This window comes from Megalopta genalis, chromosome 3, assembly GCF_051020955.1.
Source record: "Megalopta genalis isolate 19385.01 chromosome 3, iyMegGena1_principal, whole genome shotgun sequence".
Taxonomy (NCBI): domain Eukaryota; kingdom Metazoa; phylum Arthropoda; class Insecta; order Hymenoptera; family Halictidae; genus Megalopta; species Megalopta genalis.
In genome coordinates this window covers 17,314,790-17,338,217 of record NC_135015.1, presented here as the reverse complement: position 1 = coordinate 17,338,217, position 23,428 = coordinate 17,314,790, and the positions used below count along the sequence as shown (strand labels likewise).

General features: G+C 44.4%; 1 protein-coding gene across 18 annotated transcripts in view; it reads left to right on the top strand.

Annotated features, from left to right (window-relative positions):
* Positions 1-8,802: 8,802 nt before the first annotated feature.
* bent (projectin protein bent) overlaps positions 8,803-23,428 on the top strand; it is a 117,510-nt gene continuing 102,884 nt past the window's right edge. For 12 of the 18 annotated variants that reach the window (XM_076520232.1, XM_076520230.1, XM_076520228.1 and 9 more), the window contains exons 1-3: positions 8,807-9,316; positions 20,521-21,079; positions 22,440-22,464. In XM_076520232.1, the coding sequence (XP_076376347.1) occupies positions 20,767-21,079; positions 22,440-22,464 (338 nt within the window). In that variant the 5' untranslated portion in view covers positions 8,807-9,316; positions 20,521-20,766. Of the gene's footprint in view, positions 9,317-20,520; positions 21,080-22,121; positions 22,144-22,439; positions 22,465-23,428 lie in introns of all 18 variants that reach the window. The other 6 variants (XM_076520220.1, XM_076520221.1, XM_076520219.1 and 3 more) reach the window with 4 other exon arrangements.

Below are 23,428 nucleotides of genomic sequence, written 5' to 3'. Positions count from 1 at the left end.
TATAACTACTAAACTACCGAGAATGATTTTCACGATTAAGATTGCTACTATTAACCCCTTGCCGTACCATTTTCTTCATAGTCGCAACAATTAAAAGTTTTTCGATTATTTTTTATATTATTATATATATTTTTATTATTAATAATCTCTAAGAAGAAAAAAGACGTATTCATCGTGTGTCTACATTTACTTAAATATTTAAATACTGATGACAAGAAATCAGAATTTTATTCGGACCAAAAAGAACGGGTATAATAAATAAACTTAACAGGTTACCGCAGGTTATCATTAGCATTAACATTATTAACGTTAACAGATTACAGAATCGTCAAAGTATGACAAGGAGTTAAGAGTAGATCAACTAAGTTCGGTTTGTCGATTGGAGGACGTTTATCTTGGACGACGCGATCCGCGAGCCCGTGGTGCAAAATAGTTAACGACCACATATTATAAAAATACCTCTTTCACACGTCGTTGCTGCCTCTCTACGGAACAGTAATGCCGAAAGTAACTACGTCACACCGAGAATGATTACCGCGGTTAAAATTGTTACTATGAAGAAACCCTCGGCTGTGAATCACGGACGCGTCCGAAAGCCACTGAATAATCGCCGCGTGTCAGAGAAAATAGAAAGGGGCGCGCGCGTCTGTATGTGTGTGTGTGTGCGTAGTTCGATTGTCCTCGCTCGCGGAATATACATGTGCACGCGGAATACATGTGTTCGAAGCCGCGACATTCAGGATGCCGTTGTTATGACACGTTAGATTAGCGACAGAAGGACGTCGCAGACGCAAGAATATTCGCCGGTATAGACGCGTGCCGTCCGCGGAACGTGTCGGAGACGCCGATCCATCGGAGTCAGCACGAAAACGCGACACGAATCCGAACCCACTTGCGAAACCGAACAGTGCCATTAGCATAACGTAAACCAGCCGGAGCGTTGCTCATCGCGCCCTCCCGCCACCCTTCCCTCCTCCGGACGGTCGCGTTTCTCCTTTGACCCTCGCGCGTTCCAGTTTACCGTTTCCGCGAAACACCGAGATTTACGCGAATCCGCTTGTTCGCGAACCTTGCGCTATTCCACGCCCACCGCGAGCCGGGTTTTCGTTTTCGGTCCATCGACGGCGGATTTTCGCGCTCGCGTCGCATCGCGCGGAGAATTTCTTCTCGTTTCCGCGTCGCACGATTTTTAGGTGCCGCCGAACGACCGAGTCTTGCGCGACAAGAATGAACGTATTAACGAGAACAAATTTTGTCCCTTTAATTTTGCAAGAAATGAAAACGTCGCTGCGACCTTTTTTTCGCAAAGTCACCGATAACGGGGGTGGTAATGCAAGGGTAACTTCGAAGTGCCGTAACTTCGTGGAAAAAAATCGCTGCCGCGTTTCTTTTTTTTTAAATTAAAGAGAACGGATCGAACTTTATTCGACCTGAAACGACATCTTCGAATAAAATTTTACAAGGTCCGTGCGTTTCGTCGAACTCGGCGACTACAGGTTCGTCTGTGCGACGAACACGGTCTCGCATCTGAAGGGTTGCAGCGGCGAGGGCGCATCGAACTTAAAATTCAGACACATTGTCTGAAAGTACAGGTTTCTAGCTTTAATTTCGAGAAAGAGTCATCGTTGTACAACGATTTTTGACGGAGATATCGTCGGTCAAAGTTGGCCAATTCTTATCCATCGCGCTACAATTTCGAATCGAACATGGCCTCGCATCTGAAGGGTTGCAGCAGCGAGGGCGCATCGAACTTAAAATTCAGAGACGTTGTCTGAAAGTAGAGGTTTCTAGCTTTAATTTCGAGAAAGAGTCATCGTTATACGACGATTTTTGACGGAGATATCGTCGGTCAAAGTTGGCCAATTTTTATCCATCGCGCTACAATTTCGAATCGAACACGGTCTCGCATCTGAAGGGTTGCAGCGGCGAGGGCGCATCGAACTTAAAATTCAGAGACGTTGTCTGAAAGTACAGATTTTGAGCTTTAATTTCGAGAAAGAGTCATCGTTATACGACGATTTTTGACGGAGATATCGTTGGCCAAAGTTGGCCAATTTTTATCCATCGCGCTACAATTTCTGTACACATTGGCGTAAACATTGTTATTAAAATCTGGAATAATTCCATTACGATGATGTATACTGCGGCGAACGCGTTAATCGTTTGGAGCCAGTGGTCCGACTCGGCGTGTAAGAGAAAAAAATGTCGGAGGGCTTTAAGGCCGATGGCGAGCCATAAACAGATCGACTAATTCTCGAATAGCGTCGAGGCGATCCGTGGAACGGTGGAAGTGCGAGTGTTCGGGTCGTTAGGTATAGATTCTAATACGCAAAGATAGATTCACCGGTGAGGGGCGATCGTGTATATTTAGAAAAGTGCCTCGGCTTGCCAGAACCGAGAGAGACTCGCATCACAGCGCGAGCCGCGTGCGAGATTTCTCTCTCGAGCCCGCATTTTCTTCTCGATCTTCCCCGTTGACGTGGTCTCGCTCGGGTAGCTGGGCCCCCGATGACTCGCCCGATCGACTATCCATTGTTCGCACCTGACAGGACCAGATCGCGGAGTCACCCACCGGTCCTCCCCCTCCTCCTCCTCCTCCTCCTCCTGTTTACCCCGATGCCTCGAATCGCGGAACGATTTCGTCACTCGGAGTGGCTGGTAAAGATGGCCACCTACCCGCGGTGGAAGCCTGAAGGATGGTGTCTTAAAAATAATGTTTGCGCGAACGATAAACACGTTCCGCTTCTCGTAGAAGAAAGTCTCCGACGTGTTCCACAAATTCGACGGAGCTCCGATCGAGATCTCTTTTATCCGATCGAATAACACGGAGCTGTTTAGACAGCCGAACGAACGCTCCACCGGTCTCGGATCGAGTCTGTATGGATTTATTTGTTTACTTTCTATTTATTTATTTGTTTAGTTATTTATCTAGTCGGTCGGTTATTGATTTACATAAGCGGGCAAACATCTATTTTTACGACATGAACGAAAGCGTGACTTACGATTAGACCGCGGACTTTATGTATAACCTTGACAACAGTGGGCGAGATTTAAAACAATGGAAATATTTTCAAAAATCAGGGTCTTCTGCGGGGTGGTCTCGCCCGACCGAGTACACGCGAAATAACTCGGAATGGGTCGGAGTCGCGAGAAAAATGTTTACACGAACGCTGTTCGGTATACAAAGGTGTCTAACGTAGTGTTAACAATTTCTTTTTCATTCGAACAATGGCGGAGAATGTTTCAAGGTCGGTTCGATTTTTTTAAATCGGGCCATATATCTTCTTATTTGTGTTACGACTGCGCTCTGTTAGACGAAACATTCTGTGTGCATTATGCTCCATTCGTTGAAATTACTATTAAAGGAAGAACAGAATTTCTGTTTTAATCATTCTTGTTGCTTCTACGAAGGTAATTTTTATTTAGCATAAAAATCTACAGTTTCTATAATCAGACGAACAGTTTTTAGAGTCTCGTTTTGAATCGATTATAGTCGCAGTTGTTCGAAGCGTGTTAATCTTATCATTGTTATTATTTGTGAACGTCCAAGAAAACTGATCGTTCGAACTGCAGTAAATTCTCCCTAATTCGCGCTCTGATAGCACACAAGAATGGACAATTCGAGGAGAGGAGACACGATTATTCGAGCCTTGGCGGCTCGTTTCTATAGTTTCTGACAATCGGTAACTATAAAAACGAGCCGCGAGGCTCGAATAATCGTATTCTCTTCTTCTCGAACTGTCTGTTTTTGTGTATACAGTAATTTCTTCCTAATTCGCGCTCAGATCGTGCGCAAAAATGGACAATTCGAGGAGAGGAGACACGATTATTCGAGCCTTGGCGACTCGCTTTTATAATTCTTGACAATAAACAACTATAAAAATGAGCCGTATAATCGCATCTTCCCTTCCCAAATTATCCATTCTTGTTTACAAACTGAAGGAAAATTGTGGAGAATTTACTGTAAATCTCGACGAGCAGTGTGCGCGAGTACTATAAAAAATTGACAAACTTAGAAACGCTGGGATCGTTAATCCTATCACGCACAACTTTATACAAAAAAGCATAGATCTACGATTCTTCTGGACTCGAAAAAACTCATTTGAAATCAATGATCAACGATCATTTGAATTCAATCAAATTCACTCTTTTTGAACATCAATGGACCACGGTCTTCGTGTACTCGCGAAAACGATTGACCCATTTATTCATAAATTAACTTGCGGATGGTAGTCGACAGAGAGTTCTGTCATCGGAGGTTCGGTTAATCGAGGCTCGCGCTACCTTCACGGTCGAACGACGGCCTCGATCGCGAAGGTGTTCTTCTGGTCGCGAAGGATCGTCTTCGAGGCGTCGATTGGGAAACTCTTGGACGGTTGCGGGTTTGGGACAAAGTAAACGTTTGTAGCGGATTAATTGGGCTAAATTGGCCTCGATTAACGAGGCAATCGCCGTGAGAGAGAAGTAGCCGGCGCGCAAGAAATTCACCTGCGCGTCCCCGGATCGAAATTAGACTCTTAATCGATGATCTAGCGCGTCGTTTCCCTGACATTCCCGAGCCACGCGTTTCTAAATCGCGTGGGCGTGGAATAGTTTGATCGGCCTCGACCGCGAGCGTCCGCTATCGCGATCGATCGTTCGATCGATTACGAATGCGGGGAGCATCGAAGAGATTTCGACAGATCCGAGGGGATCTCGGGATCGGAATCGTGGGGCGAGCCGATTTCTGGAAGAATTCGGCGTCTCGGCGGGCGATTAAAAAAAAAAGAAAATTTTTTTACTTGGAACGAAGTTTAATCTGTAATGTATTTTCCATTTTGTTCGATGACCTTTTGCCATCTCTCTGACAACTTGAAAATTCCACGCTCGCAGAAAGTCCGATCCTTTTCGGCCAAAAACTGAGTTGAGTGAGATTTTACAGCGTCATCGTCATTAAAAGTTTTACCACGAAGGGAGTTGTCCAGGGATCGAAATAAGTGGTAATCCGATGGCGCGAGATCAATTCCCAACCAATATCCATCAATATTTGCCGAGCGGACAAAGACGTGTGCGGCCTAGCATTGTCCTGCTGGAAAATGACACCTTTACGATCGACCAATTCTGGTCGCTTTTCCTTGACCGCTGCATTCAATTTGTCCAGTTGCCAACATTCACGGATAATAAAAAATAACATAATAATAATAATAATAATTTTATAATATAACATTTACGGATGTCATAAAAATGGGAGTGAGAGACATCTATAACTGAAATCGGCATTTACTTAGTTGCCAACCCAATAGAAAGACGCGGGAGCAGAGAGCGGGTAGGAAATAGAACACCGTGCGAAGAAAAAGTGGGTCTTGGCCGGTGTTCCCGAAAATAAGTTTTTCGGTCGCATCGGCGATCCATGAGGCGGTTTAATCGGCTCTCTTTTCTTCGTCGAGCCGGAGAGATCTTCGCCAATCGCGTCTTTCGGCCGCGCCGGCGACGCCGCTTTCGAAAGTCACGGTAATCTCCGCGACCCTTAAACTTCGGCGCGGTTGCTCCGACTCCTTTGAAACGCTTTTGGCCGGCACTCAAAACAACGGTGCCGTTCCTCGAATTTCCTGCGCCCATTGTCTGACTAATACGGGCCCGTCTCCGCTCCCGGAAACCACTTTCGCGGAACGCTTCATCCTTGGCCGAGGCGCTACCTGCCGTATCCGACACGTATCATGCGGCTGATTCGCGATCACACGGCCACTCGTGATTATTATTCAACGTTTCTCGTTATTTTCATCGCCGGGAAGCGGCCCGCGGACGGGCTAACCGACGGAGTCGCGTCAAAATCAAAGAACCTTTCACAGAAACGAGGCGAACCGACGATTTGTTTTACTTCGCGCGGCTGAAATGCTGCAGAATAAGAGAGACAATGTAACGCGAACGATTTTTTAAGCTCGACGATTTATGTTCAACTTGAGATATTGCAACAAAATAGCGATTTATCCGATACCGTGTACTGTTGGAGCTTTCTTCGATTTTGCACAAATAATATTGGGATTTTCAGTTGTCTGTCATAAAACGATAAAGAATAATGTTGTTATTTTTGAATATTGTTATTATTATTAATCTTTATTAACGAGCTTTACGAGCTCCTTTATAGCACAGGTTTAACACTTTGACTGCCGAGCTAAGGAGTTTTTATTATTTCAATTGTCTTGCGCTCTAACAAGATGTTGATCTCCATGAAATGTTTGGTCCAATTGAAATGCAATGTAATATGTACGAAATGATTCCAAAGCGGAATTTTCCTCAAAAATCGCCGTCCTAGGCTACAGCCTATTTAGGTTACACCTGAATCTGTCACTGTCTTAAAGACACATTTACGAGTCGTTTGTTGGATGTATGCACGTGTTACTTGCTGAAAAAAAATCACAATAAACGTCTCATTGTTACCTTTGTAAACTGATATAAATCAGCTGCTTTTAGTGCTACGTAATCAAGTGTCAACCCTTTGCGAAGACAATAAATTCTCTCAAATCGTCGCTCAGCTTGTGAACAAAAATAGACAATTCGGGCAACTGCATAATAAATCGTACAATATTAGAGAATTTACTGTAACGAGAGAACTGAACACTCTATCTTCCGATTTGATGAAAAACCCTAATTTTGTTGTTTCTTATCTCCATTCCAAGTAATAGCTAAATTAAAAAGAAGGTCAGTAAATTCTCCCGTATTGTCCCTCAGCTTGGAAACTAAAATGGACGGTCTGGGAAAAGGGGATACGATTATTTGAGCCTTACTGTTTGTTTTTATAATTGCCGATTATCAGCAACTATAAAGACTCGAAAAATCGTATCCTCTCTTCCCAAACTGTCCGTTTTCATCTCCAAGCTGAATGACAATCGGGCAGAATTTTCGTCGTCGCGTCAAAGATTTGGTTCTACACATACAGCAATTTCTCCCGGAAATGCCAAATTTCGAGTTGCTGAGAATTTCCCTGTGCTAGTCCCGCGCCTATGTAATTCATTGCTACGTCGATGCTAAGAATCGACGGAGTCGACGAAACCTGTGATTCGGCACGCGACGCGAATTCCCGGAAGGCAATATACAAAATGCTTTGTTCGCCTTCGAATCGTGGCAAGTGGCCTCCGGAACTGCCCTCGAAACGTGCCAGGAAAGTAGAAATAAAAATGTTAAGTATTAATATACATATTATATCATATTATCGTACACCGGCACGCTGGCCGCTGCCATTTCTCGCCGACTGCCCCGAGTTTCCGCGAAGACGAGCCCGCGAGGCTCGAAGAATCGCGTCTTAGTACTGTAATTTTTCCCAAATTCGCACTTAGATTGCGCAGAAAAATAGGCAATTAAATATAAAATATAATCGTAGTATCTCCTCTTCCCAAATCGTCCACTTTTGCCTGCAATCCGACCGCGAATCAGGAAGAGAAATCATTGCATTCTCAGGTTATCAATTCCGGTTTCAATTCCGATCTTCGAACATTTCTGTGAGAAATTACCGTACACAGATCAATTCTTAAAACGCGCATCGAATTCTCGCAAAAACCAAAGGCAAAGATCAAACGATTTCTTCCTTGAACCGTGTCCGAGACGAGCGCGCACCGCGATATAGTAATGTCTCCCTTACTGACGCTCAGATTGTGCACAGTTTGGGACGAGGAGATACGACTGTCCGAGCGCTGCATCTAGTTTTTATAATTCTTGACAATCGGTAACTATAAAAATGAGCCACAAGGCTCGAATAATCATATCTCCTCTTCCCAAATCGTCCAATTTCATGGACCAATCCGAGCGTCAATTAGAGAGACATTACCGTACAGTAATGTCTCCCTTACTGACGCTCAGATTGTGCAGAATTTGGGAAGGGGAGATACGATTGTTCGAGCGCTGCATCTAGTTTTCATAATCGTTGACAATCGGTAACTATAAAAACGAGTCGCAAAGCTCGAATAATCCGAGCGTCAATTAGAGAGACATTACCGTACAGTAATGTCTCCCTTACTGACGCTCAGATTGTGCACAATTTGGGAAGTGGAGATACGATTGTCCGAGCGCTGCATCCATTTTTTATAATTCTTGACAATCGGTAACTATAAAAACGAGCCACAAGGCTCGACTAATCGTATCTCCTCTTCCCAAATCGTCCAATTTCATGGACCAATCCGAGCGTCAATTAGAGAGACATTACCGTACAGTAATGTCTCCCTTACTGACGCTCAGATTGTGCACAATTTGGGAAGAGTTTTCATAATCGTTGACAATCGGTAACTATAAAAACGAGCCACAAGGCTCGAATAATCGTATCTCCTCTTCCCAAATCGTCCAATTTCGTGGAGCAATCCGAGCGTCAATTAGAGAGACATTACTCTATCCCGAGTTAGGCAAGGACCCGCGACGTGGACGCGTTCCGCGGCGCGGCGCGAGATCCGTTGCACGTCGCCGTTGTTATTTCCGCGCTGGGTATTTCAAGTTCATCAGGAGGGAATATCTGCGCGTCCCCACTAATTACAAGGTTTCAAGTTCAATAGCGGATCGCCGCGAGCGCGCGCGCGCGCGCGAGCCGGTAGGGGAACGGAAACCGTTCTCTCGCGGCCGAGGGGTGTGGTGTTGATCGCGTTCGGTAAATGGCGCGCGGATGCATACGCGGCGCTCGATCGTCGGCGCAGGACGATCTCGCTGGATCCTGCCGGACCTGTCTCTCTCTCTCTTCGTTCGCGAAGGCGTCTTCGGCGTGGGTGTCGCGCCCCCGGCCGGGTGGGGACCGCTGTTGGAACGTTGATTCGCCGATGGTGTTGCGCCGTCGCAGAGGCTAGAGGTCTCCGCCTCGAGGTGTCAGGACGATATTTCGTGCGGTTAGTTGGCGCGCGGGGCCCCGGTGACTGGGACGGCCACTACAGGCGCTCTGTATCAAAGGGTAGACAGGAGACAGGGCCGAAGCGAGAGAGAACAAAAATAAGAAAAAAAGTAAAAAGAAACAACGGGATTATATAAGCTTGTAGGGAAACACGGAGTGACGACGACCACACAGTGACGACGACGAACACGACCGAAAATTCTGATCTGTAGAGCAAAGAGATATATATATATATATATATATATCGCAACATCGCATATCGTATATAATATCCGCTGGTTCGATCGTCGGGCCTCTCGCGAGCGAGAGTCTCCGATCAGAAAGTGCGCGCGCGCGAGGATCCCGTCGGGAGCGGCCAAAGGTGTGCGGCCAGGACCCATTCGAACGAGAGTTACAGGATTTTCTATCGCGACCGCACCGATCCGACCGTCGACACCCTCCGGAACCCCTTGGATACCTAAGGAGCTGCCTCAAGTAAGTGTTCCTCTCTGTCTGTCTCTCTCTCTCTCTCTCTCTCTCTCCCTTCTCTGTTTGAACAAACATGAACACACATACATACATACATACACACACAGAGACACGCGCTGGCTGGATGGTGAGCGAGAGAACGGCGCGAGAGCGTGCAAAAGTACGAGCGAGCGGGGACCGCGGGACCGCGTGTTGTGCGTATCTGGTGCGTATCTGGTGCGTCTGGTGCGTCGGCAGTGCTTCGAACTCTGTGCTACGATCCCTGGATCCCCGCGGACCGCCTTGGACCGACCCGATCCGAGCGGAATTCGCGGCGGTAGAGTCGTTTGCCCTGCTCCCAGAGACGCGCCGGACAGTGGAAGCAAAGCTGGTGGCAGCTAGTGGAACCGCTCGAGGATAATCGCGGCGAGTGCACGCGCGCGGCTTCGGCCGCCTTCGATAGGGTGACCTTGACACCTTGAACGCCGGAGTCCGTTCAATGGCGCCGGGGACAAGGTGGACACGGCGGGCGCGCGCGATCCTTGGAAAATCCGAAGAACCGCTCTTTCTCGATCGTTCGGCCGATGCCACGGCGACGGTGCCGTGAGTAATCGCCACGCGACTCTCTCTCTCTCTCTCTCTCTCTCTCTCTCTCTCGGCCCAACCACCAAGAACTATTCGTAGACTACTATCTAGGTATCTAGGCTCGAAGTCCATTTATTTTTAGAAAGACGTAACGGGAGGAGGAACGGGTCGTCGTTCCACACGACGCTTCGGTCATCATCTTCGTCTTTGTCGTCGTCGTCGTCGTCGTCGTTGTCGTCGCCGAGCACGTTTCCTTCCGTTTTCGCCGTCCTCTCTACGTCGTGTCGCCTCGTTCCAGGCTTCGTCCGTCGTTTCGTCCCCGCTTCTCTGCGAGCGTTTCGCCCGATCATCGGCTCTCGTTCGCCGCCTCGTCGCGTTCGTCCGTCTCCTCGCGGCCACCATTTTGTCCCCGTTAAACACTGCCCGGTCGCGTCGGCGACCACCGTTTCCACCGAGGAACAACGTCGGACAATGTAATTAACAGCTCCATAAATGGGACGCGCGACGCTGGACACGGCGCGCCGCGCCGTCGTTTCGTCCCGGACAGGATTCCTCGGCGATCCTTCACTCCGGCGTACTTGAGTTTCGCGGTATTTATAGGCGCTCACGGCCAGCCAATCGGCGGATTGCACCTGTTGATCGTTAAACCCTGTCAGATTTAGCATGGGATGACTAATTTATTGTTTCTGGCCCGCGGCTGTCACCGACGGATCGTCGCCGGTTCGACGTGTCGCGTCCGTCTTTTTTTAACCGCGCGCCTTCCGCTCGCTCAGCCGCTCGGAAATACAAGATTCGGCGATCCTGCGCTTTCGCCGGCCGAACGTCACATCGTCGAAACTATTTCATTGCGTCCGACCCGATGATCGGGATCCGCGCGATCGGATTTCGGAGCGATCGCGTTCCTTTTTATAATTGTTAGCTTCGAACGATTTTTCGAGATTTTTGAAACGGCAGCTTTCGACGAGTGTTTCGACGGGAACACGAGATGGTCGACGGGCGCGTTCGTCGACGGTGCGTCAACCGCTTCCGACAGAATGTGTTTCAAGCTATTTAAGTATTGTCGCGTGATCATCTGGCGTGCTTACTTCGCGCACTCCTTCATATACTCCTCTATCACTTGGTATTAACTAAAGAGCTTTGCCACGCGAATATATGATTATTATAACGATAATAATTATCGTTGTTAAATTGATTCGATTGCGGTACAATTCAATCGTCGCGTAGATTTCGTACGATCTACGAACTTTATCGATGTCCTAGTGGATTTTCCTATCGTGCAATAAAATAAAAATAAAATAAAAGATTTTGATGGATAGCGTCGCCGCGATCTAGATTCCAACTGGCACGCGGATCGAGCAGCTCGAGAAACGAAGGAGAATCGACAGAGAATCGAGAGAGAGAGAATCGTCCGCGGCGGATCCGATCGCGAGGGAAAAGTCTTTCGTCGCGTTCGAGAATAAATCGGGCTTGTCGATATAGGATTTCGGTGGCGTCGACTCGCGCGTTACCGTGGCTTTGAGTCAGTCCACGGAAATAGACGTCGGGACGCCGAGTGATGCCGTGAAAATAGTAGTATAGACAGGCGAAGAGTGCGCCGGAACGCATGCCTCGGCTAATAATTATAACTTGTAGGTCGGATATAGTGCTGCGGCTCGGTAAGTTTATCTCGGCATTAGCCTCTCCGATGACCTAATATTCTTCCCGTCGCCGCAATTCGAGACGTGAATCACTGGCTCGTGACGGGCCGCGAGAGCGGGTCGCTTGGGTTAGAAACCTCTGCCACGAATTCGCTTGGCACGGGGATTCGCGGACGCCGGACGATCGAGGCGCGATCGGATAGCCGATCGTCGGGATTTCGCCGTGCGGAACGGCGGCAATATTTCGCCGACGATTTTTCGCGCCGTCGGGGAACGGCCGTCGGGGGCGGCGGCACCGTTTCTCGCGGACGATATTTTCGTCCCGTCATTGCTACACGGTGTTCCATTCATTCCATTCTTTTTATAACCCGCGCCGGTACATTGTGCTAGTTGTTATTGGGTCAGCCTGTCATCGAATACATTACATCGCGAGAAGACAATAAAATTATGCCAAGTCGCGGCGCGCCGCGATCCGAAAATATTGCGCCGACGTCGCGCCCCGTGCTAGCGTTGGCGCGAAAAACACACCTGTTCGCCCGTTAATTATCGGCCACGATCGTCGATTGGTAACACCCCGTTTGCTTGTCCGCGTACCTGTCCACCGAGAACCAACGGCTCCGCCGAAAATTCGAATGCTAGCCGACGAACGAAACGTTTGAATTTTGCTCCTTTAGATCGCTCTTGCGTCTTCGGTCTCCTAACCGCTGACAAACTTCTGAGATTAAGTGGTTCGCAATTTGCGTTTTGAAGGCGAATTTCGACCGACGACGTGTCGAGCATTATATATATATATATGCAACAAATGAAACAATAACAAGATTATGTAATGCCGAAAATACAGATTACATATACGTATATATATTTAAACGGAACAGACAATAAATAATACAATAACAAGGTTATATAATAGCGAACACGTAGATTAATTCTCACTAAAAACTAATCAAAGTTCTTGAGCTCAGTCGGGAAGTGCTGGAGCCAACAAAAAATTCTGATATCGTTTTGATATCGATTTGCATTTGCGATGATCCAATTAATGCAATTTTGATGACCGTGAAGGATATGACGAAATTTCTGTGTACAAGAATACAACTATGCCTTGTTGACGAGCGAAATTGGAGCAGTTGGAGAAGACTACTGATTTCGCGACTGTCTACATGTTCATTTAAAGTACAATAAATCCTCCCTAATTGAAGCTAGCGCACAAAAATGGACAATTTGGAAAGAGGAGCCTCGCATCTCGTTTTTATAATTGTTGACAAGCTATAAAAATGAGCCGTATAATCGTGTCTCCTTCTCTAAAATCGTCCATTTTTATTTACAAGCTGAAGGAAAATCAGGGAGAATTTACTGTAAATCTCGATAAGCAGTGTGTGTGTACGCGAGTACTATAAAATTGCCAAATTGTGGAACAATTGGTACCTTCCCCAAATTGTCCATTTTTGTTTCCAAGCCGAGCCGTCAATTAGGCAAAATTTACTGTGCCGTGCGCGCGAATAACAAGCGTGCCGGTGCTTCGGTGACGTAAGCAACTCAAGATTGGCGAATTGTAAAAATGAGTCACGACTGTAAAAATGAATGCTGAACGGGCTCTATGTTTATTATCGGATACCGATCGCGACCGAACATTCGATCATTATCCGAGATGCGATCCAAGCCAAAATAGAGAGCAATTTCAAGCAATTTGTTCACATTCTCGAAGGAGTCGGACGCCCCGAAAACAAAGCCAACTGTCTCGCTCGTGTCGCGCTATAATAATTATTATAGTGATACGCCTAGAAAATGCGAGGTCGGTTGAGAAAATCGCGGCGAGATCTCTGACGTTTAGATTCCGATTCCAGACCGTGGCCAGACGCGCGTTAATTGAACACAGACGGGCATCTAGATCGCGCGAAGCGAATAACCCGAGCGTTCGTTGATATTGAGCGACAGCCTGTTAGAATCGCGCCGAGACCCCGAGGTGGTCCAAGTCCTTTTCAATATGACAATGACTGTTTGAACGAGAGAGCAGCAGGTGCTCCCGGTACGGTTTTCGATTCGGAAGAATGCGTGCTCGGTGGAACAACAAACTATTTTTATGGCGAGCAACCGCGACCTCCGATCTAGGTGATTGCCAAAGTTTCCACCGAATCGAAACGCGGCCATCGTTAACTTCGCCGGACGATCTATCTAGGCTAGGAGGGCACGGCGATCTCGACACCGTTCGATCGACGCGATAAATGCTGCACGTTGCGGCTTCGGACGTCGCCGTCGTTTCTCTATCTTCCACTGAACTTTCTCACGCTCGACGATCACGTTCGACGATTATATTTGACGATTACGTTCGCGATTACTAGACTGCGGATTTTATGCATTTATGACAAAAATGAAAAGGTCAGATGTTAAATTGTAGGATCGTCTGGAGAATTTGAGGATATTGTTACATCATTTTCAACTTATTATAATTACTAAAAGTAGAAAGGCATTTTCAACTAACTTATGTTTCTTCCAATTGACTTAAATCATTTTTATATTGCATAAAAATGATAAAAGTATAAATATATACATAATAATAAACGTAAGATAATATAATATAACATAAAAAGTATTAGTAGCAGTAAAAAGTACTAAAGTAGTAGAAAAAGTGGTAGTAAAAATAATATAAAAATTGAATACAAGATATTGAATATTGAAATTAAATTAAATTAAATTATTAAATTGAGATAATATTTATATTATTCTTATATTTACATAAATATAGCCGCAGTCTAGTGATTACACTCCAACGTTTCCAACAGAGCTCGTTTGCTCGGAGAAAAAGAATTTTGAAAATGGGTTTCATGAACTGAGAAATGTGTCCGCGATCCAGCGTCATCGAAAGCTCGTCCCTTTCGATCTTCGGTCATTCCCTTGCTGTCTTGGCACACGCGGATCCCTCCTGTCAAAAGTTCATCTCGAACGAAGAGCAAGGAACTGGCTGTTCGGAAAGGTCCGCCGAAAATCGAGGTCGTCGACCCTGATTGCGATTGTCCAAAAATCTCTTCGAATCGATCGATCGATCGCCTTCGAGTTCTCCCTGGTCGCAACTCGTTCCGAAAGTTTTGCCTCGTTCGGTTTTTTGCCTGCTTTCGGAAGACGACAGGAAAATCTCGTCGCTTGATAAGAAAATTTTAGTACAATGTCTCCCTAACTGACGCTCGGATTGTGCACAAAAATGGACAATTTGGGAAGTGGAGATACGATTGTTCGAGCCTCGCGTCTTGTTTTTTTACAGTCATTGACATTCGGTAAGTATAAAAACATGGTACAAGCCTCGGATAATCGCATCTCCTCTTCCAAAATTGTCCATTTCTGTGGACAATCCGAGCGTCAGTTAGAGAGACATTACTGTATTGTGCTACAGGCTGTGCGGCGAGAATTCTGTCCATGACGAACGTTTCTTTTTTTATGCGAATACTCAGCGTCCAAATTATTTATGCTCTTTTACATCTATTAATGCTGTTCATATTTATTTATTCATATACATATATATATATATATATATATATATATATATATATATATATATATATTTTATTATATAATATAAGGGTGGAATGAAGAATATCGACATTGTTATTTATTTATTTATTTATTTAGTTGTAACTACCGGATACGAAGAAAGATGGTACAAAGATCGATGGTACTCCGATCGATCCGATCGAACTGTGCGAACGATTTCGCGCGAAGAAACGTCCGATCGGTACAATTGGATCGGGTCGGCGCGGCGTCGCGTTTGAAATTAGCGGAATCGGACGAAAATGAAAACGAAACGAGGGGAGATGGAAGAAGGGATAGAATGAGAACGGTTGTTACGAAGCGAAGCAATCTCGGGAATGCTTTGGGGCTCGCTGCCAAGTCTTACCGTGACGTTGTAACACTTCGCCCATTCGTTCTGCATCGCGTCCCCTCGGCCCAACGGAGCGCATCGCTGCACCAAACGACGCCGCACGAAAATCGGCTTTCCTCGTTAGCTTTTGCTAACGAACGCTTCTTCGCAGAGACCGAGAGGCAGATCCGTTCTGCCGTTTTTCGCGAAATCGTTAAAGACTTCCTTACAACTGTAAGGTAAAGATGCCCAATATGAGACCCATTCTTCACTTGATAGCAATTTTAGTTTACAAGTTTACACAGCGATCTTAGTTTACAAGCTTGTTACACGAAGTCTCGGCGAGGAAATTATGGCGCTACAGCAAAAATTATCATGCGAAATAATTTTTAAAATTATGGCAACATCGAGTAACTGAGTGGTGTCGGACCTATTATTTTGAATCTATTAAGATGATTGAAGAGAGGACTTGCACAATTGAGTTTTCACAGTATAATGATGAAATTTAAATCGGAGGAGATACCTTTTAGAATTTATTTATTTGGTGATTTCTATAAAATTATTATTATTGTATTAGGTATTTAATTATTGTTGTATTAGGTATTTAATTATTGTTGTATTAGGTATTTAATTATTATTGTATTAGGTATTTAATTATTACTATTATTGTGGCATTTAATTTGTTACATGAGACAATGAAATGGAAATTTAAAAATTTTGAAATGTTAAGTTAAATGTGATAAATCGCGCTGATAATAGGCGCTCTAAACGAGGTGGAAGAATTATTACAGAAACTCAGCGTGCCGCAGAAAAGGTTACAGTTTATTTAATCATTAAAACGCCCGCAGTGAATGCGACAGGATTTAGTAAAGAATTACTTTTTACTTTTATCATAGAGTTTGAGAAAGCCACAACCATTTACAGAAAAATGAATAATTTTGGAAAAGAAGAAACGATTATTCGAGTCTCGCTTGATTTCATAGTTGTTGGCAATCGATGACTATGAAAACGAGCCACGAGGTTCGAATAATCGCATCCCCTCTTCCCAAATTGTTCATTTTTGCTCGCAAGCTGAAGGTCGATTATCGAAAATTTACTATACGATGAAAACGTATTCATCCAGCATAATGAAACGAGTTTCCAATAGCTCTTAGAACTAATTAGACCTTGACATAACCCAGCAAGAAAATATTCTTTACAACCGCACGATGTAAATTCATCTTGATCCACAAATTCTCGAGTTATTCCACGAATCTGTGCATTCGCGACGACTGTCTCAGATCGCGTCGATGCTCGACGTTGTCCGGAGTTGCAGCTGCAGATCCCTTCCGCCCTTTGTTGCACTCTTCTCGCAGCGCAGCCGTTCGACTCGCGGCTTGTATCGCGACCTAAATGTCTCGGTTTCTACGGTTAGATGCCAAACATAATAACCGATTACCAAGATAACTGGTCCACCTATTTTCGAGCCAAGAGCCGCATTAATAATAGAGGTGTTGCGTCATTGTTCGACCTTGGACGTCTTGGAAAATATGCTTGGAGTCTCGGATTCCACGAAAATCCGCCGCTCGGCACGCTCCGGTCCCTTCCGTCGTTCCCCCATTGTTCTTCGCGACATCTTGCCCGTCGTCTCTTCCTTTCGATCCGATCTTAAACCCGTTGCCTCCCAGTCGCAAACGCTCGCGGAGTCAACTTTATAGCAGCAGTCGCGATTCCGCGGACGCTGGACGCTGGACCGCAGGTTATTCCGAAAATCGAGGATTTTTGCTCAGCTTATTTTCGCCCTTTTGCATATTTTATCGATTCGTGAGATCATTCGGATCGTTTATCGTTCGCTTTGCATCATCCCGCAATTTTCTTGTTCCTATTCTCAGTGTTACAACTCAGTGTCACAATGCATCTGGTTCACTCGTAGCATTAGTAACGCTATATCGACGGCGAAGCGTTAATTTAGCCAACTTTAAGTTATAACTATAAGCTAAATTAAACTAAAAAGGCTAAGAAACTATTAGTTAAAACTATAGCTTGAAAATTGATCTTAGTTTCTACGATTCCGTCACCAAAATCCGCAGTTACGCCAATGCAAGACGATTTTTTTCAGCGACAATGTGATTGTAAAACGACGTTACATAACACGCTAATTTTTTTAGCGTTTATTTTCTTCGCTCTCCGTATGTTATGTTGGGCTTAGACTCGTTTTTTCACCAAATAAAAAACAAATAAATGGAAAGATCGCTCGATCTCGATCGCGTCTTCGCGGAAGTATTTACAGCGCGGTGGACCCTTTGTTACAGAAAGTGCAACAATAGCGAGTGCACGAGTACGAGCGTATGATAACAATAACAATAATAATAATAATGAAAATAATCGATACCATTAAAACTGAATCTATCATAGTTGGTCGAAACGATCAGTTTCGCATCTTTCGTTTAAAAATTGTCAAATCTATAAAGACGCTTTCGTAGAGAATAATTAAATAAATATATCTTGAATCAGACGATCAAAATAAAAATGACGAAAAGTTGCACCGAATTCAGTCTCGTTATTTCTACAAAGCACCGCGCGTCATTCACTTTTAGGGCTCGGCACATTTGAGCCGTTTATTTTGAAAGTGGCATAAGTCTCTTTGTTTTTAAGTCGATATATTTAAGGGTTTGCGTTTTAACACGTTTAAAAATATGTATGCTAACTTTCGAGAAGATTTACTTGTATTCGTTATCTCGGGGTACTGATATTTTTCTCAGTATAAATAATTTCGTATAAACGATTAAAAAATCACCACTTTTCATTTAGCGGCTCATTTAGCGTTAATGAGAAGAATCGAGTTATAGAAACAGTTGATCGAGGTCCAAAGTGCATAATGAAAATAATGCGATCGAATCGTCGAAGAAATCTAGATCGATTCTCTCGGAGACGCGGAATCCGCCGCGGGTCCCGGCGAGCAGGAAACGTTTCACCGTTCGAATTACATAAAGGTCTATTTTGGATTTGTAAGTGGCGATATATCATTTCTCGGATTTGGATGTAACGCGAGGAAATATAATAATTTGGCCCGCGCAGCCCTGCGATTTGGTAACGGGAGAAGACGACTCGCCCGCGTATCCGAGGCCCGTCGTCCTCCGACTTCTTAATCTCTCGGACGATTAATCTTCTATTCGGCGACGCGGGCCCGTTAACGACCGTGAGACCGTGAGCGAGAGACCCCCCGTCCCATCTCTCGTCGCTCATCCCCGTCCCTCTCTGCCCGTCCCTTCTCGCCGCTCCTCGGGATGAACCGACTAAAATTGATACAGAAAAGCCGCGATGCCGAGGACAGAGTCGCTGCCCGTTTCCTCTATACTTTCCGTAATTCGACACCGTTACGTAATCGACGCCGCCAAACACGCACGGCCGTGTATCTTTGTTTTGCATTCCGCCGCGAAACAACGAACCGCGAAACGCCAGTCCGATTGGCCAACCGGTTTTCATCCGGGATCCCACGGTTTTTCGCAATTTTCCTTGCCGAGCACGAGAACATTTTATCTGCGCGAAGCATGCAACTTCTGCTTTTTTAATATATATACATATATAATAATAATAACAATAATAATAATATATTGTACAATATAATATATTATATAAATATAACAATATATATTATAATAATATAATATTTGTATCATAAGCACCCCGTATATGTTATTAAATTATTATATATATAATATATATATATATATATATATATATATATATATATATATATATATATATATAATATAGAATAATAATATTATAGTATATAATATCGTAATATAATAATAATAATAATAATAATAATAATAATATATATATATATATATATATATATATATATATTATTATATTACGATATTATATACTATAATATTATTATTATATATATGTATATATTATAATATTATTATGATAAAATATTTATTTTTGGTGCAAATTGGGTCGGCTAGATTCTATGATTTCGATTCTAAGACGGAAATAAAAAAATAAGAGAATTGCGTGGGAGGCTTCGTTCTCGAGAAAATTGAATATCAGTCGAGTATACGCGTACTTAATTAACAATTGCCAATTATAGACCGCCAGTACGATCGTTCGCATACATGATGCAACGTGGGTGCTTGTTTACTGTCAGGATACAATCGAAGAATGCATTTAGCACGGGATACTAAAGTAATCGGTGTATTTTCCGTGAAAAAGTCGAAAACCGCCAGTTGTTTTTGCGAGGTTGCACAATGAAGATTAATACATATTTATAATCATTATCTCGTTTTCGAGATGAACAAGTCCCAAGATTATTACTAGGTTCGCGTGGCCTTAGAATACGACAAGGAGTAGAATTGGTACGTTATGATCAGACGCGCCGGTCGATTCCTATTAACGGTATTATTTTTCGAACTTATTTCTCCTCTTAATACACATTTCTGAGAAATTAGAATTACGATATAAGTGACACAATTTTTAGAACACTCGATACCTTTTCGAAGGAATCTACGCGATTGTATAGTTCCGTAAAATGAGACGAGATGTTTGCATCATTCTATGCGCACCGAGCATGGAACAGGTGGAGATGAAAGCGACGGAATAAGCGGATAGAACGAATGAATGAACAGAATGAGCAATGAGATCCATGCTAACGCTATTTATTATATATATTTAAGTTATATTTATTATATTTAAATTATATTTATAATTTAAATAATATAAAGAATTACGGGAAAATTTTATTCGAATAAAGGATTACGCGAATATTTTATTTGAATGAAGAATTATTCGAATTGTTTCGAATGAAGAATTATTCGAATTGTTTCGAATTAAGAATTATTCGAATTGTTTCGAATGCACATCTATCCAAGATAATCATCCGAATGAATTCTTTTTAGAAGAATATTTTATTCGAATAACGATTCGTTAAAAATTATTCTACCCATTTACTCGACTAAAGAATAAGATATCCGACTAAAAAGAATTAAATTCAGATTATTATCACAGATAAACATTAATTCGAAACAGTTCGAATAATATCCAACTCTGTTCAATGGATCATATACGAAATTTACGGCGCTCCTCATTTTTAACAGCGCGAATAAAATAAGTGAAATAAATAAAATAAAAATAAACCAGCGACTAATTATGACCGATTGTCTGTTGTTTAGATCGAATAAGGAGGCCTCCGTCTCGCAATAGGAGGCGCGGTCGCGATCCACGCGGATCGAGGGTGATAAGGATAGGTTGGATGGTGCCGCGGGTCGGCGCCGTTTGAACCAATCTCGAGGAGGATCGGTCCTGGTCCGGCTCGTCGAACGTGAACGAGAAGAAGGCCCGTGAAGGGAGGGTGGCTCGCCACCCCCGTGAGATTTCGCGGTAAAGGGGAGTAGAGGTGCGAAAGGCGACCCGTCGCCATGGGGGTCGCCGACGATTTCGCGCCGAGCTTCACCCAGAAGCCGCAGCTCAGGCAGGAGGACGACGGGAATCGTCTGATCTTCGAGTGTCAGCTGGTCAGCGCCCCGAAACCGGAGATATCATGGTTCCGGGGCGAGACCGAGCTCAGCCCGGACGGCAGGACCAACTTCAAGATGCAGAGCGTCGGGACCAACAAGTTCATGGTCGTCCTGGAGCTAGACGACGTCATCGAGACGGACGCGGGCCTCTACAAGGTCAAGGCCAAGAACAAAATGGGCGAGGTCGCGGCTTCGATTAATCTTAATTTCAGTCGTGAGTACCTTGCACTTTACCACCGGCTAATTTAGCTCGACACGCCCCTCCCCCTCATCTTGTTCGTCTTAAACGAAAGATTCATTTTCTAATAGAGTCGTTCGCGGTTCCCTCCGAATTCCGTTCGGTCTCTAATCAGTTCCTTCGGGACCGCGGATGACCTCTATCATGAATGGACTGCAGATTTTTATGCAGAATATTAACTTTCTGCGTCTTCTGCGAGAAACAACAGCCGCTTCGGCATCTCTTTGCTTCTTCGATACATTTTAACGAGTTTCAATTTATTCATTATTATTAATTATTTAATCGATATTCAACAATTCTTTGAATACTTTGACTGGCTACAGTAAGGAGCAAAAGTGTTTAACCTTTTAAAACGGTACAACTTGTTTTCAAACTGGTCTGAAAATGGTTTGGATTTTTTGTTTGTGAACGTTAGAGGAATCAGTCCACTGGGCAGTGACTAAAAAATACCTTTCTTTCCATTTTGCTATCATTTGAAATAAAACGAAACGTAAGGGAACTCTCGTTTTTTTTCACTTCAGATTTTGACCGCTTATAACAACATCGACCGATTTCAATAAAGTTTTTAGCGCGTGTATAAATTCCCAAGAAGCACCAAATGCATTTTTTAAGCCTTCGTTACAGACTGAGAATGAAAAATTGAAGAAATAAGATCTTTCTTGCATTCTTTTTATTCCAAGTAATAGAAAAATTCAAGAAGAAAGTATTTTAGTTATTGTACAGTCCCTCTAACAGCAGTAGTTCTTCCTGTACAGTCCTTCAATCTTTAAACCCTTCGCAGTCGGTCTCAACCTTAACTAGCCCTTCCAACATTTACAAAACGATTCAAGTGATTTGGACCAGTTTTGAAAAGAGTAACACCGTCTCAAACGATGCGTGGACACTTTTATCATTCATTTTTCCCACGAATGCATAAAAGATCCGCGGTCCAATCACGAACCACGTAGACGTTTTTGCATCGAAACGTTCGGTCGCGAGTCGACGAGCAGAATTGAAACGATGTTTCGTTGTTTTACAGCTGTCGACGAGCCTAGGGAGAAGTAAGTCCGTTGTTTTGCGGAAATTCCGATCGTGTGCCGCTTCTCTGGGCTCTGATTTTCGTTATTTTACGCCAGCTTTCGACCCTTGGACAGTCGACCACCCGATTCGCTCGAATCCAGCCGGATCAGCTGGAACATCGCGATCAACGTTGATTAACATTGATTAACATCGATTAAGAAGTCGATGTACTTGAAGCTAGCAGCAAGGATCGGAGGTCCAAGGGTCGACGCTTACGTTTCTCCGTTTCTTTGGCTCGCTTCAACCATTACGCTTTTTTTCTGTTGTTGCTTTTCAGCTGCTGTGGAGCCGATTAGGCGAGGGTGAGTCGCGGTTGCTCCCTAACGCTTTCGCCCGCGTGCGTTAACCGTGTGCGTTTTCGTGTGCGTTTTCGTGCCCGTTAACCGTGTGTGTCGCGTCCCAGATTGTTCGACGAACTTTCGAGTAGAGCGAGCGACAGGCGCAACGAGTGGTTCCGTCGATAATGTTTAGGTGCACGTCAAATGCGGTTGGACAAAAATAACCGTCGCGGAATGCTCGCTATTCTTGGGCGCGTTCACGTGCGCTCGCGAGAGAGCGCGTGAAAGAAAGAGTGAGAGAGCGAGTGAGAGAGAGAGAGAGAGAGAAAGAGTGTATGTATGTGCGTGCGTGCGTGTGTGTGTGTGAGAGAGAGAGAGCCTGTTAGCGCGCGTCCGATAACAGCAGCGACACGGCTATGCCTCTTCTAGCTGGCTGATCGTTCAATTTTCTTCTTCTGCCCACGCATACGGGGCTGACTGGCCCGCTTCGAAATAGCACCGGGAACCTCTCTTTTTCTATTTTCATCCCTAATCGCTTCGCCGGCCGCACGATTCAGGCCACCCGCGATTTTCCGCGGTACTTTCGCAACATGTACGACGCACTCGCTGCGCTCTCGGCCCGACGAGAAACCGAATCGAAGCTCGCGTCTTAACGCTAAATTTACGGAACTTCGTCGAAGCGACGGATCGCTAATTTCCTTTAATTCGCGATTATTCGGATCGTATAAATACGAGCTTTTTTAATCGGTTATTTATTTTTTATCGCCGCGTCACTCGCGGCAAATGTTACACCCGTCGAGAATCGGAACAAATGTTCTTATCGTTGCTTTTATATAAACTAATATGAAACAGCTGTTTCCGGTGCTCCGTAAAGCTACCGTTAACGAAACGTTATCCGACGTTGAACTGTACTAGATACAGATACGTGCTGTAGAATGTTGGAACGCGAGAGAATAATCCTCTTTCGCTGTTCGAAACGCTCGAAATT